A 17,852-nucleotide genomic window follows, 5' to 3' on the forward strand; every position below is an offset into this window, starting at 1 on the left:
AGTTCAGTATGCCACTGTCTGCTATGGAGGAGGAGCTGCCTGGGGCATTCATGCTGTTCAGGTTTTAGGCTGCTTTCCAGGATGACTGTCAGCTCTTTCCCCTAAACTGAATGATCCAAGTCTGCACGCCAGCCTTAAGACCTGTCTGGCATCTGTTTTAAGCAACTGTTGACAGCCACAGTGGCTTGAGTGTCCCTGAGCCTTGCTTCCCTTGTGTAGGGCAGGGCTAAATGAATCATAATGCTTTTCTTGAAGACACAAATCTCTTATGTTTGATCTCTGTGACACCCTGGTTCCCACCTTCTCTAAAGGAGAGATGCCTTCTAGGATTGGCTAAACTGTTAGTGTGTGTTGAGATAAAATGTCCTGGTTTAGATTCTCCCCCAGTGCAGCTCCTGCTCTCACAATGGCTGTGGCCATGGTGGGAGTGCTCCCCTCCTTTGCTCCAGTCCCTGGGGCAAAGAAACTCTTGTTACCGATCTTGATAAAATTTGAGCTTTGCTGAATATAGTACTGCAGCTCCAGCCACTCTTGCTGGTGTTGTTTATTTATTTATTTATTTTCAGAGGGCTTTTTGTTTCTGGCAGGTTATACTCTGTAAATACTAGTAGCAATTAAAGTGCCCATTTTGCATATGCTTCAACAGTTCTTTACCCCTGACCTATCAGAAATTGATCTACAGTGGGAAAGTTGTGTAGTTTATCAACAGCTCTGAGTATCTAAAGGCCCTTATCACCCAACACCCTCTCTATGGCTGCCACCCCTATACAGAGCAGGGTGAGCAGAAACTTTGTGACTGCAGGAGCATATAGCAGTAACTCTCCAAATCTCCCCCTGGCCTTCACCTACAAACAAAATATTGATTTTTCAGCTAAGTATCATGAGAGGAAGTACATTTTTCCTAGTGTGAAAGTTCAGGCAGGCTCTAGTAGCTGCCTGTGTAATTAAGTTGCTGGTGTTCTGCCAGCCTGTGGGGCACAGCATCTCAAGAGGGCACAACAAGTATGTGCTGTCTTGGCTGTAAACAGTGACGCTAGCTTTGACATGTTAGGGTGGGGGTGAGATAGAATACCAATCTTTCCTCCCTGAAAAGTAAATAGTCTGAATGAAAGCAGTGATGTTGGAATCGTGTTTGCATTCAGTCTGTGGCAGTCATGCCACTCAGACAAGGATGGGCATTCATTGCAGAAGACACATGACTTCTCACTCATCTCCTTGCAAAATCTGCCCTGTATTTGGCATGCTGCTCCATTTTGTTTTGTCTCTGTTCAAAGACATTTTGGTATGCTGCTCCATTGTGCTCACCTCTCTGCAATTACACCAACTGCTTGCATGGAATTTCCAGCTGGAATATTCCAGAGATATGTTATACAATTATGTATCTCCAGGTTGAGTGCTCTATCCCATCCCAGCTTCTAGGTAAGCCATGATTAATACTATAGCATGCTTTGTAAAACACATAGTGAGCAACACATAAGAGCACTGGGCTATAAATCCAGACCTTCATAGGAGGAGGTTAGGGTCCGTTTCTAGCTTCACAGCAAACTTCTTACATGGCTTATGTGTAGGTGCAGAAGTTCAGCGGTTTCCTCATAGCTGTCTGGAACAGCATTGCCTAGAGACTTAAACCAAAACAAAACCCCTTTCCTTCCCTGCCCTCCAACCCCACCCCAAGGGATTCTGAAAAGTATGCAGGCAGGGGCACACCTCTGTGCCTGGGATCTCGTGGCTGTGAGGTGCTCAAACCTGAGCACCTGTGACCTGGGGATGTTAAAACCAGTTTTAATGCAAAAACTGGTTCTTACTAGTGGAGGTATTTGACATGTGGAATACCTACTACTGTTTCCCAAGACTTGAAGGCATCCCAACACAGTAAATAAAGCCACAGGAACTGGTGGATGACTTTTTTTTTTTTTTTTTTTTTTTTTTTGCCAAGACTTATGTTTCTGAGGAACTGTTTATTTGACTTTGTTTGATTAGAAATAATTTTCCATCCAGATATGTTGTGATGCAATAGGAATTGCTCAAAAGTGAAGCTAAGACACATTGTACGAAGACTGTGAGTGGTTGTGGCATTGCCAAAAACACTAATGGAAGAGATTGGCTTACTGTATGCACGCCTGGTGGGTTTTGTGGTTGATGATTCCAGCCAGTCTGAACATATGCTTGTTAAGAGGAGCTGCTCTTAAGGTCTACTTTTTAAAAAAAAATAAAATGAATAAAAATTTCCCATGTGGCTTCAGCTCCAGAGGACTGATGAAGTGTCACTGGGCTGGAAGAGAGTTGGTTTTTTTCTCTTTCTCTCTTCCTACTCTCAGCTGGAAAAAACTGTTCCATGAGAAATACATTGACAAGCAGCTGTCTTCTTCATGGTAGTAATAAAATTCAACTTTAAATAAATAAACAAAATAATCTGAAGTTAAACAGAACAGATGTGTAGAGTTTGGTGGTTTTTTATTTATCCTTTTGCTTTTTTCCTGCTGGAAGGCGCTTACTCCTCAGACCTGAGCTGTACCTGGCATGCCAGGACTCCTGATGGGGTGCCTGCCTGCTGAGCAGAGACCTGGCATGACGGCTCACCCTGGCTGGGGATCCCTGGAGACTCACCTGTCTTGGCTGCTTCCTCTGCTTCTCCAGTCCTTCAGTTTCTGGGCATGTTTCTCACATGAGCTGGTGCCAGGAGTCCAGGAGACCTTCCTGGAGTGTTGGCTCTCTGCCTTACCCTGTATAAAAACAGTCAATGAATTTCCCTGGAAAGGATGGTTGTTATCTCGCCAGCCCTGTTGCCTGGTTCAGTAGATCAGGAACCAACACAGGGCTGGATTTTTCTCATGATTCTGATAAGAGAATTCAATAACATACCTCAAATAAGAAAGCAACCGGCTGTGCTGCAAGTAGTGCTAGATATGGAAATACGAGCATACATATGGAAAACCAAAGAAAGGGCGTTAAAATACCAATAGGACTTCTGGTACTTTGCTGACAGAGTTTAATGTCACTGGGAGTTTATCAAATTCATCTGAGTTGGCTAATAAGATTTCCAATAAGGTGGTAATGATACTTTGTATTTGCCTTGTGTTATAAAAGCAGCTTCAGTGCTTTGGCAATAGTTAAGACATTTTATGCCTTGACCTCTTTTTAGTTCCCATTACTGTGGTAGTGATGTGTTTTAGAAGTTAGGTAGGCAGTTAAAGTTAAATCTGATAAGGAGATGAATCAAGAGGAATAGAATTGTCTCTACTCCAGTAGGATGCTGTGGAAAATAAGTTTTTGCAAGCAAACCTGGTTTTATTTTGAAACTACATGCTCAGCTTTGTAAGAGGGATGATATATGACAGCATAGATCTCCTGGTGGAAGAAATTAAGAAGGAAATGTTAGCATCCATATGGCTGCATTAGTGTGGCTGCATTAGTGTTGCTTCTTACTGACATATTTTAAAAGTTTTCTGGTCTCAACTGAAAGATATTTTGTTATCTTTTTTCCTCTTTTCAACTGTTTTAAGGGCAGACTTTTTTTTGTGAAACAGATATTAGAGAGTAGTCTGGCAGTTTATATGAAAACCTATTAAAAAATAGCAAATGGCTTCTGTTGACCTATGATGTCTACTGGCATGAATGCTGCAAAGTAGAATTTCCAGTCCAGCAAGGGAGGAGAGAAGAAGGTCTCTGCATGTTGGAGACATGAGTTCAAGCACCAAGTCAGCTACAGCTTTGTGTGACCCTGAGCACGTGACTTCTGTGTCCAAGTTTTCCGATTATAAAATGGCCCCAAGCAGCATTTCTTGAAATCACAGGAAAACAAATTAGTGTTTTATTACTAAACTATTGGGACCTATTTTGGGCAAGTTGGAAGGTCAGCCTAAGTCTCTGTTGATATAAGAGTATCTATCTCTACACAGCAATTTTCTGTGCCAGACTAAATTGGGAGACAGGCTCTTTCCTAATGAAGTACTTGACTTTGTGATTAACATTAAGGTCATAAGGATTTCCCAAGGACTTGTGTTTTGCAGCATGGGGCATTAGTTTGGATACACCACTTATGTGTTAACAGAATTGCTAATAAGCATGAAGTGCTAAAAGTGTTTTTCTTGTGTTGGAAGTTAATCGTACAAATTGACATGTGGTCATGTAAGTGTGTCTTGAAAGATGAATGAGACAGAGGCTCCTGGCCTGTGGCCTGCAGTTCCCTGGGCTGCCAGACACAGAGGAAATCACCTCAAGAAATAGGTTGGGTGCATTTTATAATCCTCAGATGGGGACCAATCTACAGTGATTTAATCCCGTATTATTCAATGAATGTGGTCAACATTTAATGCCACATCACACATTGACAGGAAAAGTCCCAAAAGCTTAATTTAACTTCTATGGCATGTGTGTGGGTTCTTTCCCTGCAGAGCTGGGCTGTAGTCAATTATTCTTTAGAGCAGTTTCTCTTGACCTGGAAAAGAGAGGTTATAGATATCCTCATGGGGTAATGTGAACTTTTGTGCACAGATATGGAAAGGATTCACTCTGTAATTTGGAAAAGCAACTAACAAAGTTTCTTTGACATAGCACAAAGTGCTGTTGAGAAAAGCATTTGGAGTTGGGGTTCTTGAGGTGGAAAAAGGGAATGGATTTTTGAGCAAAAGAGGTATTTCAGCTCTCACAGGTGAAAAGATTTAAATCATGAATTTGACTACAGGACAAATTCAGACCACTAAGTAGCAACATATGTTCTCTCTCGGGGCTTTCCATCTGTGGTTTACCAGCCATGCCACAATGAAAGCCTTTCGCTTTTCTGTGAAAGTGAGTCCATTTCTTAGTCTTCCCACAAACCTGCATCAAGTGGTGCTTTCCTGTGCATGTGTTTCAGTTGCTTGGGACTTGCAGTTTATGTGAGCTGCTGTCTTTAACGAAGAGAAACAGAGAGAGGCTGGTGCCCAAGTGCAACACCAACCTGGGACAGTGCAATTAGCCGACTTCAGTTGTGGAAGCAGGAGGGTGCATCGTACCTTTGTTCTGCTAGGGGTTGTTAAGTTAGGTGAGAAAAAGATCAGTGTAGGCTTAGTGCTGTCTTCGGTCTACCATGTGGCTTTCATTGAGTTTGTTCAAGGTGTTTTGTTGTGCAAGCCAAAATAGAGCAAATCTTGTCAGGTCTCTGTGTTGTCAGCTTCTCAGCTGAGGGCTTTGAAAAGGATTGCTCATATGCCCCGAGGGATGTGGCTGAAAGTAAAACTGCTACTTTGGTGGGGGCAATGGTTTGGAGTGACTTGTCTGTGTGTGCTAATAGATTTAGTCAAACATACAGAAGAATGAATGGATTTTATTTGAAATATAAACATGGTCTGTGACAACAAAAATTCTGTTATTACAAAATTCCCAAGTCCTCTGAATGCTAACAACTGCCATCTAGAATTTACTTGCCTCCAAAAATAGCTGGAAACCTAAACGAGGTGCAAGTATGGATTTTGCAAGAGTAGGCTGTTGACTTTATATGTATTCAGTATATACCGCGAAGTAACCTGAATCAAGAAAATCCAACCAGTCTAAATTAGCTTAACAATGGATTGTAAAGCGACTACTAGGTCACTTCTTGCATCTCTTAGACAGTTACAGCTTTTTGCAGTTGCAGACTATAAAGGTGGAAAACTGTTATTAGAAAAGGCTTCTGTCAGTTACAGCAGCACCAAAGAGGCTGCACAAAACAACTTCATGTGATAGATAGTGAGGAAACATCTGCAGGACTTCCTACTGAACTGCTAGGAAATGGTTACCCTTCGCATCCACACAGATGTTGTTCACATTTTTAAGGTGTCTGCAAGCTTGTAGGCTTTCTTCAAACAAATTCCTTTTAGGATTCACTGAAGTCTTGGTATGGAGTTAAGAAAATATCTGACAGCTAGATTAATGGACGTGAGAGAAGACAAGGAAAGGCTGATGTTTAAGGTAACTTACAGCACCTCAGTAATCTTATCTGACAAACTGTGAGCTAAATGCCGTACCTGATAGAGAATGTTACAGTTGTAGATTGGAAGGCAACAGAAGTCAAAAGTGAAATAAATAAATAAAACAGTATTTTTCACAGACATAATTCAAAATTGTCAAAGATGCAATATACCTTTTTGACATTAATAGATAAAATATTTATAAAAAATTACAATTGTACACAGTTACTTAAATTCTAAACAGGAGACGAGCTTAATTATTTAGTTGCAGCTTGGTTTTGTTTTTTTTTCTTTAAAAAAATCCCTATCCTGTTCACATTGGTGAGTACATTGTATCAAGTGAGATCTAAACTGTTCCTTTTCTTAAATACTGCGGAGGCTGAGCCTGTGCATCCCTCCCACAAGATACTGGTGCAGCGGTGGTGCACAGCTACTCAACTTGGAGCCTCCTTGGGAGCATTGCTTTAACAAAAGCTAGTTGTGCTATTGTCATATGGCTCTGGATTCTCCCATGTGATGGGAGAACAGGACAACAAAATTTATTTTCACTTGGCTGGGACTTGAAAGCTGATCTTGATGTGAAAAAACAATGTCCTGTCTTACAGTTAATACTGGAGTGTCTCCCCTATGCAGAGCTAGAATAAACAAGGCTGAGACTTAATCACAATAATGGTAGAATTTTAGTCCAGCAACTGTGGCAGGAGAAGCCAGGTGTTTCCAGGGCTCAGTTCAAAATCATCATCTCTACCTGTTACAAGATGGGGAAAACCGCCCCACCTAGGCAAGAAAGCTAGTATAGGTTCCTCCTCCTTCAAAACCTCATATTATCAGCAAAGTTTACTGGTTTGCTATTTTCAGCCAGTTGCCCTTGGCTAACTTGAGGCTGAACCAGTGAGGCATGGGCACTGGCACAAGGAAACTGCAGTTCTTGGCTTTCTGGACATTCATGGACAACATAGTGATATAGTCTGCAAAGGTGCAGGGAAGTGCTTAAATAAAGACCAGCTGACCAGCAGAGCTGGACCACAGTTTTTTTTCCACCCTGAAAAGGGTAAGTCCAGGTAACCTGATGTTACCATAGCAGAGAGAACTATTTTTAATATCTCAGACTGCCACAGCCTATTTTTTTCACACAGTATGCACCAGCTTCTGTCAAAAGTGGAAGTCCCCTTTTTCAGTGGAATATTTGGTAAAAAACCAAAATGTTGATATCTAGTGCATTTAAAGAATGTATGTTCCCTTACAGTAGCACTTTTGGTGCTTAACCCTGTCATAGCAAATCCCATTTTTGGAGGACTGGGTCAAAATGTTCTACCTTCTTCTGTACACACTAACATGCAGCTGGTGAAACCAGACAATGAAAGGATGTACTGTAGAGAGAGAAAAGTGGCAAAGGTCAGAAATCTCGCTTTGCAGAGAGTTCTTCAGGTTGTTTTTTTTTTCTTTTAGCTGCCTTTCTTCACATTCAGTAGTCATTGTCAGGGTAAGGAGAAGCAGCAAGAACTTCCCATGCTCCTGAAACATGGTGGCTTCTGCTACTAACAAAGTCCTTGATGATGATGATGAGAAACTGGGCACTCACCAGCTTTCAGCACCCTGGCACAGAGTAGCTAAGTTCCAGGCTTGCTGCTTCCCCAGTTCAGGAGCTCAAAACACTGACAGACTATCATAGAGGACTATCCAAAGTGCTCAGCTGGTGTGGTGATACAACTGTTGTGTAGACACAGTGGTTGGAACAGAAATCCAGCTGATTTTGCTGTCTCTTGTGTTGGAAAAACTTTTTTTGCCATCTCTCTTGGCACACTCTGCAGAAGTCTGTCACTTGTATTACAAGCAATGCCACCACTGAGATAGGGGGCGATGCTTGGCTTCACACATCTCCAACTGCCCAAATTATGGTCAGACTTTCCATTTAGACAGGTGCTGTAAGAACAAAACAACTTCTTTTTAGGAAAAAAAAAAAAAGGGAAGAAAAAAAAATCCCCCAGAAATAATCACGTTCTAGAGTTGTTTTTCCTATGTAACCAGTAGAACAAGCTGCAAAGCTAGGGAAGATGTACTCATGTTGCTGAGAGAGAATCAGTTGGGGTGAAACCCTGCCTTGATACCCAAGACGCTGGGGGCCCTCTGCCCTTGTGCCACAGATTGAAAGTGCCTCTCCTTCTGCAAATGCAAAAGGTGCTCTCCTGCTAACATCTCCCTGCCTTGTAAAGGGATGTCAGTGTTACCTTTGGTTTGTTTTAAGCTACTTCAGAGAACGAGATGCACAAAACTTATCTGTGGCTAAGGGAAACCAGCTTCCTGAGGCTCCTCTATGGGCAATGAAGGGATCCCTTCAGAGAGCAATTCAGAATTGCTCCAGCTCTGAATTCATCCTCAGTTGATCATCCTGCCCCACTGACTGCGATGGGTGTTTGGAGTGACTAACTCCACTGGTATGTACTCTTCTTTGCAATCTGCCTTCCTCATAGTTTCCAAAAACTTTTCTTTGTAACAGCAAAGCTAGTCTCAGTAGGCTCTTTCTGGTTTTGCAGTGTTCAGGATTCCCACCCCCCATGAAACAATCTGACCTTCTTTATAAAGTGAAACCCATAGAAGCAGAAACATGTTTACATCAGTACTGAAAAGCAAAATGCTGTGGCAGAGCGTCCCTGGGGTGCAACCTCCACAATGCCTTACTCCCCATCTACCATGCACAACTTGCTTGAAAATCCCAAATGATCATTGAATTAAGCTAGAATTTCTCCAAGAGCCCATCTTTTTGCCCCAAGGTAGTACCAGCTATTTCTAAATAATTCCTAACAGATACTGGTTTCCTCTTTTGTTAGGAGGAAAAAAAAAAGAAAAAAAAGAAAGGAAAAAAAAAAAACCAAACCAGCAACAAACCTGGACTGATGGAGACTTGACAGCCTTTCTGCCTTGGTGCTCAAATACCATTACTCTTAGAAAGGCCTTTTTTCCTAACATGTAGCTTAAATCTCCTTTGTTTAAGCCTGTTGTGCTTTAAGTGCTGTGTCCGCTGGGTTAGGACAATAAATAATTTGTCCCATCCTCTTTATGGACTTTCTGAAGAGGGTTGTTATTGTGTCTTTAATCAGCCTTGCTGTCTCCAGCCTAAACAAACATAACCAATCTTTCATCAGAGATCACATTCCCTAGATCATTCTAATTTCTCTGATATTGGTCCAAGTTGCCCTCAAATTGGGATACCCAAAAGATACTGCTTTCCATGGCTCTGCTGGCAGAAAACAGCCCACAATGGGGGGACAGTTTCTTATAGCAGTGAAGCACCAAAGCTACTGTCCCATCTCCTCTTCCACAAACGGTGTAAAGACATGTCATGAAAAAGACGGTTTCTGGAAGGCAAGTGTCTTTGTTTTGTTCTTAATGAACAAATCACACTACAGCTGCCTTCAGTGTAAGATAAATATTTATTCCTATTTACTTCAGAGATGTTTTTCTACTTATGGGCTAAGTCCAGGAATCCAATAAAATAGAGCCTAGTATAAGTAAGTCCAGAGAAGAAAAAGTGGATATTAAATGAACTGCTTACATTAATGTAGCTCCCAGGAATGTAAGGAGAAAATGTTTCTTTATCTTAAGGAGAAAAATCCATCCTCCTTTCTACATTACGCTCTACAAGAAACAATGTAATGCCTGTTGTGATGTTTACCAAACACAAATGTTATGGATCAGGCTGGGGTTGCATGATAGGTCTGGAAAATAACTGACCATTAACCCAGTTTGTATGACCACCAAGGAAGTTCTAGAAAAAGCTTGTTAACTTAAGAGTTATTTTGCTTCTGCTTTATATTATGAATTTGGTATGTTCACAGCATCTGCTAGGGCAAACTATGCTTTCCCTATTACAGTTTTGGTGGAACTGTACAGTATTTTCTGCCTGTTCTGCAGATAACCAGGCAACAGTCATTTGCTTTAGTAGAAACTACCAAATGAGATACAAAATAGGCAGATATTTCATCCTCTCTGTACTCTCACAAGTTCCTACCTGGAGTTTGTTTTTCTAAATTTGTCTTGGATTTTTTTTGCTCTGTTTTTATTTTTCCTCCACTATAAATGATAAATGAATTTGTAAACCAGCTGGCCTGAAATATTGCATTCTTGCTTATAAAAAATACGAACATGCTGAAGGTCTAAACTGTGTGGGTTTTAGTTGTGGGGTTTTTTTTTGTTGTTGTTTTTGTTTTGTTTTTTTTTTTCCTCTAGGAAAGGAGAGTGCTTAGTACTTTTGAGACTGGGTGTATGTATATTCAGGTTCATAGACATGAGGCGTATGATTTTCCTGTATCCTGTCTTAAGATCTTCTAAGATATGGTGCCTAAAAATCAACCATTTGGTGATGGGCACTGACATGATATGAAGCGATAAATGTGGTCAGTGTTGTCCTGTCTTGAAAAATCAACATTTAAAACAGATTTTCTAAGTTTAGCTCTCTGTCTTATAGCATAATCCACCCATCTTGATGGTAACTAACTGCAGCACAATTGTACAACAGCAGGGGATGGTGGCTTCAGTCTGTATGCTCTCTGATCTCAATTTCTCATGTCCTTTGGCCTGAACCGTTGAAGGAACTTCTGGGGACCACGACTCTCAGGCTGCCTTTGGCAATGTTTACAGAGCTCAAAGAAAGGGCTGAGAGAAGGAGTAGGGCTGCTTTACATGCTTGACTTTGTAACATCCAGCAAGTCCAGTCAGTGCAAGGGCTTTGTGTTGAACTTGAGTACTAAAGCTATGAAGTTAAGTTGCTCTTGAGACAAATACAGTACCACATTTTTAATACTTACAGTTGAGTCCTCCTTTGTCTTCATTTGGTTTGACATCTGTTGAAAAAAAAATGCACTGTTTGAAGCATATAGAACAGATAAATTATAGTCTCTAGCTAAACAGGATTAATATTAAGCAACATCCACCAAAGTTCAGGGTTCAATGGACTAAATGCTCTTTGGACAGAAGAATGCAGTTCATACTCTATTACTCTACTTACAATATAGGTCACTATTTCAGTAAGGATAGATCTTGGGCTTGAAGCAACAGCCCTGCTCTATGTTTTAGGACAGTGTCCTACACCCTTTTTGGGTTATTTCTGAAGGAAGGACATAGCTCCTAGCACAGCTGCTGCAGATGCCGGGCAAGATCACTATGCTGCTTTCTCCTGCTCTTTTCTGAAGCATCTGGGCTTGCTGGCCACGAGGAAGAAGGCAAGAATGCAAATGTAGTTTGCCCTTGTCCATGAAAAGTATGGTTACCCCTGCTCCCTTTTCCTAGATGTTAGCTCTTATATACCTGCAAAATGGCTTATAGAAGTACTCTGATACCTTAGCAGACTGAGTCTGGTCCACAAGATGTCTTTTAGAGCTACCTTTTGTCCTGTCTTGCCAGGCATTGAAGAGTCCGGCACGTGGGCAAACGCAGCAATACAAGGGTATATATGTATTAACATGGAGTGACAATAAGGTGTGCTTTACTTCTAGCGTTTAGAAACCTGCTTGATCCCAGTGGGATCTTGAAACCTCAACTGCCCAGCCAGTGACTCTATTGCTCTCAGGATTGATTTATCCTCTGATTTCTGCTTTGGATTGTGCTAAGCAGAGAGAGTTACTGACCCCAGTCCTGTTCCATGGAGGAACATCCCTTCCATCTATCCAGAAACACCTCCAGGGATTGCAGCTGAGAAACTATGGCCTGAACCGGCACCAAGTCTGAGTTACTCTCGCGTCCAGGATTTAATTCATGTGAGGCTCAGGTGCCCTAGCACAAAACCATAAAGAATATATTCTGGGGCACTGCATGTCTTCCCAGGGCACCCCAGGTTTTTGATAACAGCATGATTTCCTGCTGTTGTGTGCAGGCAGCTTGCTCATACCTTCTAGCAACACGCTGGACGACGTTAAGTATTTTGGCAAGTGAAAAAGAATTCTTCCGATTTGGTCACGTAAATAAAGAGTCTCATTACCTGTGTAGGACACTAGTTTAGAAGACCTCCGTCTCCGTAGCCAGCAGGTTAAAACAGCTAGAAGACCTATCAGAATGACAATGGAAATGATGCCAGCTGCTTGAGCACCTCGTCCTTTTTTTTCCAGGTTTTTGTGACTTTCTGTGCTAGATCCATTGATTTGCTTCTGCTGTGTGTCTGGAATAAAATATAAAAAGGATGTAGAAAGTTGTAAATTTTCACATTTCATACCAGGCAAATATCTGACCCCATTTTATACAAACAGGAACATTTCTGAAGGACTGATACCACTGTGATTCTTGTGGTATTCCTTTTGAGCAAGGCACATCTCAAGCTTACACTCTCTAATAACAGAATGCTAGTTTATTCCTCCCCGTCATCATACTGCATGCATCCCTTTTTCTTCCTTTTTGTTCTTGTTTCCTGACAGCCTGGGGAAACTGAATGCTTGAGCTTGTATCTAGCGTCAGTTGAAATTAAATCTAATGTAAATGTGATGGTATTCAGAAAAGTAGGTGAAAGTGTGTTTCCCTGAAGTTAGTGATGAATTTCCACCAACTGCTGCAAACTGAGTGTTTCAAATGACATCTCTTCCTCTTTCAGTGTGGTAGTGCTTTTAGAAACCAATTAAAAAGATGAAGGTCTTTTCCCCTAGAATACAGTAGCACAGAATGCCACTAGGAGAGTAATGACAAAGTTACTTAGTTTTCCTTTAAGTTGGGATCACAGCAAGGCTAAGCTACCATATTAACACTCTACTGTGCAAATTTTGCTTGTGCACATGGTTTTTCTTCCTGGAAATAGTTTAATCTATATCCCTGGGCTATGTTTGTGGGATCAGTGTCGTTAAGTCCAGAGTACGTGATTCCTTGGTGTGTTCAGGTAAACTAACTGTGGGTATCCAGCTTCAGTTAGGCAAACAACCAAACCTCCTTGCACCAGGGTGCAGAAACCCATGAGAGAGAGGTGTGGTGGGAGGCAGGACCAGGAACTGCAATGGGACTGAACAGCCACCTCCAGATAAGCTCTCCCACTCCAGATTATTTCTGAAAAGCTGCGTAAAGAAGTTATGAAGTTCACTATTGCTACTATAGCTATAACCTTTTTTACAGCTTTTTTTTAAAAATAGCTTTCTGGTTTTGTGAAGAGTTGAGTGGCTAAATACTTGTTTTTAATGTTGATCACTCATATCAGCAATAAATCGCTTTTTATAGTTGTGCTATTAGGTGTATTGTTCTACTGGGCTAATCTTACCAGTTTGCTACAGGCCTACTTTAAGTAGTGCACTGTGTTAAACTGAGTTTTTTGGAAACTGCAAACAGAACTTCAAAACTAGACAGAGTAAAAAGCAAATGCGAGTGTGACGAAGCAGTTGGGTAGGTGTTCAGGAATTGTGGCTCTACTGTACGGTGCCCCCTGAAAAATAACCTGACTCCCCAAGTCGTTACATTCCTGAGGAACCAAACAGTAAAGCCCACTGACCACCTTGGATGCGAGAGCTTCTCAGTGCTGTTGTCATAACACCCTTGATGGGGTGTTCACTTCAATGTGGAAGAAGTCAGAAGTAAACATAGTTCATGGCTAAGCATAACTAGCTTGAAACAAAAACTGTGCTGCTCTTGGTACTTTTGGGAACTACTGAATTAATGTGTTCCCCTTGTTAGTGCATATCTACAGACAGAGACACGCTGGTTGATAAATCTACCTAGAAAACATTAATTATCATGAAAGGACTTACAGTTGGCTGACAGATTTTCCTGAAGTACTTTATTTTCTATGGAGCACTCTATTTGCATGTTAGAACTGGCTTTAACCTTCAACGTGCTAAAAACGCTGTAAGTGCCATCGGTGTGGGGGGTGATCTTTAGCTCTGATGGAGGCAGGTGGCTGTTGTCTGTTTTATTTATCCAATAAACATTGGGCTCTGGGTATCCATTGCCGGATCTGCAGCTGAAAGTCACCTCTTCTCCAATGCTGTCACTGTTTATCGGTCCACTGAGTATTGGTTGGCTATAACTAGCTGTAGAGAAAGAGAAGAAAAATAGTCATCAACATGTTGAAATGTATTGAAAAGACAAAATTTTGACATGGCTTCTGAGGCAGAAGTTTTGGATTTCACACCACCAACACGAGTTGAAAGGGAAACACCTACAGGTTTGATACGTAAGCCAAAGATCTGAGAGAATTACTGGAAGGGCACAAAACTGAAGCCAAACCCAAAGGAAGAAAGCAACTTCTTGAGCTGTTATCACCCAGTCATGTGCAAGAGCTCTTATATTATGCAAACCAAGTTGAAGAAAACCCACACTTGATAAACAGCTATTACGGGTATTCTCCCAGTTTCAGATTCCCAATCTAAGATTTAAATTAAGCAGACTTCTTTTCAGCAAAGAGCTGAAGTATGTTTTGAAGTTAAGGGTATGTTTAAATGTAATATTAAAACAGCATGAATTTTAAAAGCTGGAATGAGAATTTGGGCAAATATGTGCAAGTGAGACAAGTTCTTACCTGCTAAACTGAGAACCGCTTTCGCTTGGTGAATCACTCTGGTATATTCAGTTTTCTGCAGTACTACACATTTGTATGTATGCTCATCACTCTGGCTGACATTAAGCAGTAGCAAGGAAAAATCGCCGTTTTCCAATCTATCCCAGAATAATCGAGTCCTGTTTTTAAAGTGAATACATTGTTCACTTTCATTGTCTTGACCAGAGATCAGCGCATGTACAACTGAACACTCTTCTTGGTCATCAACTATTTGCCAATATACCCGTAGATTTTTTAAGTGCAGTTCTCTTCCTCGATAAATGCAACTCAGTGTAGCGTTGTCTCCAGGTTTACTGACAATGATCTTCTCTTCCAGTGCAATAACTACAAAGTAAAAAGAGAGAGAGAGAAAAAAAAAAGGGAGGTTATGTGGAAAAAATGTCATTCTTTTCAGGTATATTCTATCACATGTGGACTCCAGTATTAGTATTTATAACAGGTAGGTGAGCGTGCTCACTTCATAGTCATTCCTACCTCCTGACTTGCCGGTGGCTAGTTCTCTTCATGTCTGTCCACCTATGTTTTTCAAAGAGACTTTTTATAATGTAATGCCTTCTGCTTATTTCTTTCTATGAGGACCAACTAGTCTAAATGTTCCCAGCCCCATGGATACCTGTATGTTTCACTTTGCCCACTGACTGGGACTGACTGCAGATGTACATGCAAGTCCTAATGCTTTAATAATAACTTTTTACTTTTAAAAAAAAAAAAAAAACAACTAAAACACAAGAAGTGGAAACACTGATAAGAGTGCTACTATTATTTTGAGACCCCAAAAAATTTAAAAGGAGAGTAAAACCAGTGTTTCTCCAACTGGGCATGTCATAGCAATCACATTTTATTGCTACCATTAGTGTCACCCTCTCAACAAATACACCCAGCTGGCAAACCACCATGCCCAGATACCTCCAGTGACACATTCATTAGACATTTTATAACCTCTCACAGCCACTTGAGGTAGGCCAGCATAGTATTTGGCTTTCAGGGCACTTTTCCAGGCCTCCAGACATGAGAAAGGCTGCCCCTCCTCCTGCTGAGCAGTGAGAAGGTGTGAGCTGGCTGATGAGCGATGCAGAATGTGCAGGTTAGCTAGCCTGAAAGGGCCAGGGCAGCTCTGACTGCAGCCCACCTCCTGGGTGGGACACACCACCTCTCCTCCACCTCTGCAGCCAAAACTCCCCTGGTGCAACTGGTTGCTGAGACCAAAGCAGTGTGAGCACTGTAAATGTCAGATTGGGGGGTGAGGTGGGGGTCTAGCATAGGGTTGGATGGAAGACATCACAGCTGGAGGAAGGGATTATGTGGGTGAAAAAAAAGGGAAAGAAAGATGACAAGAGTAAGGTTTCAAAATGTGGAACCAGAGTATGGTGGGGTGGCAGGCAGCAATGTTTTAGGTAAAGGGGGTTATGTCTTTGTGTTGGTTCACTGGACTCAAAAATAGCTCATCTACATCTCTGAGTTGGGCTTCCTGGCTTAAAAACACTGCTGAGGAAACTGCGGAACTTGTGGGAAGGAAGGTAGCATCTTCTCCAGGCCCTTACCCTCTGCTGGGTGAGACAAGAAGTAATGGGCTTGAACCACAACAAGGATGCTGCAGCTTGGGCTTTGGGAAACCCCCTGTAGCAGCAGGAAAAGTGACTCTCTAGAAAGCATTGCCTGGGAAGATGGGGTCACCTCCATCACTGGCATTATTTACAAACAAGCCAGCTGGCATCTATTGAAACTAAATCTGGTACAATTTGTCCTCTTTCTGGGGCCGGGGACTTTCCTTGATGACTTTGTTGAGGTCCTTCTCGGTGATTAGGCAAAAATAGAGGAGAGACAACTCTGAAAATATTTAAATATCACCAAGTGATGTCCTTTAGCCTTACCTTTGTTTTGAAAGGTATTTTTGAACTGTAGTAAGACACTAATATTGGGTACTTGATACAGTGATGTATAATTCTAGTCATAATATGAGTATGGACTTTATCCAGGCATGTTAGATCTGCCTATCAACAGCCCTTATTACTCTGCTTCTGAGGCCTTTTGTTGGCAGATGTACATAGTCAGGGATGTCTGTAAAGCAAGCAGAGCAATCTAAGTAAGAGCACTCATAAGGTCCTTTGCTATTTTCTGTACTGAAACTGATAAGAAATTTATTTTTTCTTCTTTCCCTGATGCATGTAACATTGAGGAATTCTTAAGTGTCTTGCTGAAAACGTGCAGATGTTTATATCATACATATCACAAATATTCTGTGTAATTAGCTAAACACATTAAGGGAGGGCAGCTGCATTTTTAACTGAAGTGTTCTAAACTTACCAGCTCCCAGGGTATGAAGAAGCAGTAACAGAAATCCATAGCTAAAATAAAAAAAGCAAACAAGAGTGTTACATGGTAGACTTTAGCATCTCTGTTGTTTACACAAGCAATAAGCCTAATATTTATTATTTCAGTATAGCAGCAGAAGTAGGTAAATTAGGTACTGCTACTTTGTAATGTCCCATTAAGTATTTGCATTTTTGACAGCTGCAAAACTTCTGTTCAAGCGACATAACTCTGTGGTCAAGGCCATAAATAGTAGTAAAGTTGCACTAATATTGGAATCAGAGCAGAGGGCATGAAGCTGGTGTTGGGCCTTTGTTGTGAAAAATGAACCATATAGATTTACTGGACAAATAGGCCCTGGAGGAGATGTGTATAAGGAGTGTGGCTGCACAGGCCTAAGTACAGGTCTGAGCCCTGGATCCCGCTGTTTTGCTGAAACTCAACGAGTTACAGTTTTATTTGGTTAGAGAACGACCATGCTGCCCACCGTTTTGTGCACTCAGTAAAAATGTGTAAACAGGAAACGTGCTGATAGCAGGGAGCTGTGCAAAGGTTTTGCTGGAAAGAATTTGGTGTGTTTAATTACTCTGGAGGGGCAAATCTATGCGGGAGTTTCCCAAGGGACTTACACCTGCTGGATGTTATAGGAAAACCCAGTTTAACCTGTCTATAAAGCCCAGGTGATTTAACCCTTATTCTATAGGGCTTTAAGAAAGATAAATGTACAGCACCAAGAGTTACTTTAAAATAGCCTTTCACCACCATGCCTGGCTCTCCTTCCCCCTGACTGCTAAGGAAGGGAACACATTGGAAAGCTTTTGGAATGGGAACTCCGTGGCTGCAGTTGCCCACTTGATATTACCCCAGGTACAATAAGGTTGGAAAGCTGAGCTGATGGGCAGAGAGACAAGAGCACCTGCTCCTCCCCAGTTTTCCCCAGTCACTTTTGCAAGAAAGCAGGACTGTGAGGCCACACTACTTGGGTGCAGCTGGTTCCCTTCCCCAGTTCTTCTCAACCCTCAGCCAGGTCCAACACTGAGCCAAGGGCTGGCGCAATAGGGAGAGCTTCCCCCAGCAGCCCACATCCACCCAGG

The 17,852-nt window shown here is 41.7% G+C and overlaps 1 protein-coding gene across 1 annotated transcript; it reads right to left on the reverse strand.

The window, feature by feature from the left end:
• Nucleotides 1–10,732: 10,732 nt before the first annotated feature.
• On the reverse strand, nucleotides 10,733–16,793 carry LOC104521473 (ICOS ligand; the record flags this gene model as incomplete). Its single annotated transcript, XM_010163481.1, has 5 exons — nucleotides 10,733–10,768; nucleotides 11,902–12,078; nucleotides 13,640–13,921; nucleotides 14,410–14,772; nucleotides 16,753–16,793. Coding segments are annotated over 5 exons (899 nt in total), but the record flags the coding sequence as incomplete, so codon positions are not given.
• Between the last annotated feature and the right edge of the window lie 1,059 nt (nucleotides 16,794–17,852).

The sequence above is a fragment of the Antrostomus carolinensis genome, unplaced genomic scaffold (assembly GCF_000700745.2).
Source record: "Antrostomus carolinensis isolate BGI_N321 unplaced genomic scaffold, ASM70074v2 scaffold6622, whole genome shotgun sequence".
NCBI lineage: Eukaryota > Metazoa > Chordata > Aves > Caprimulgiformes > Caprimulgidae > Antrostomus > Antrostomus carolinensis.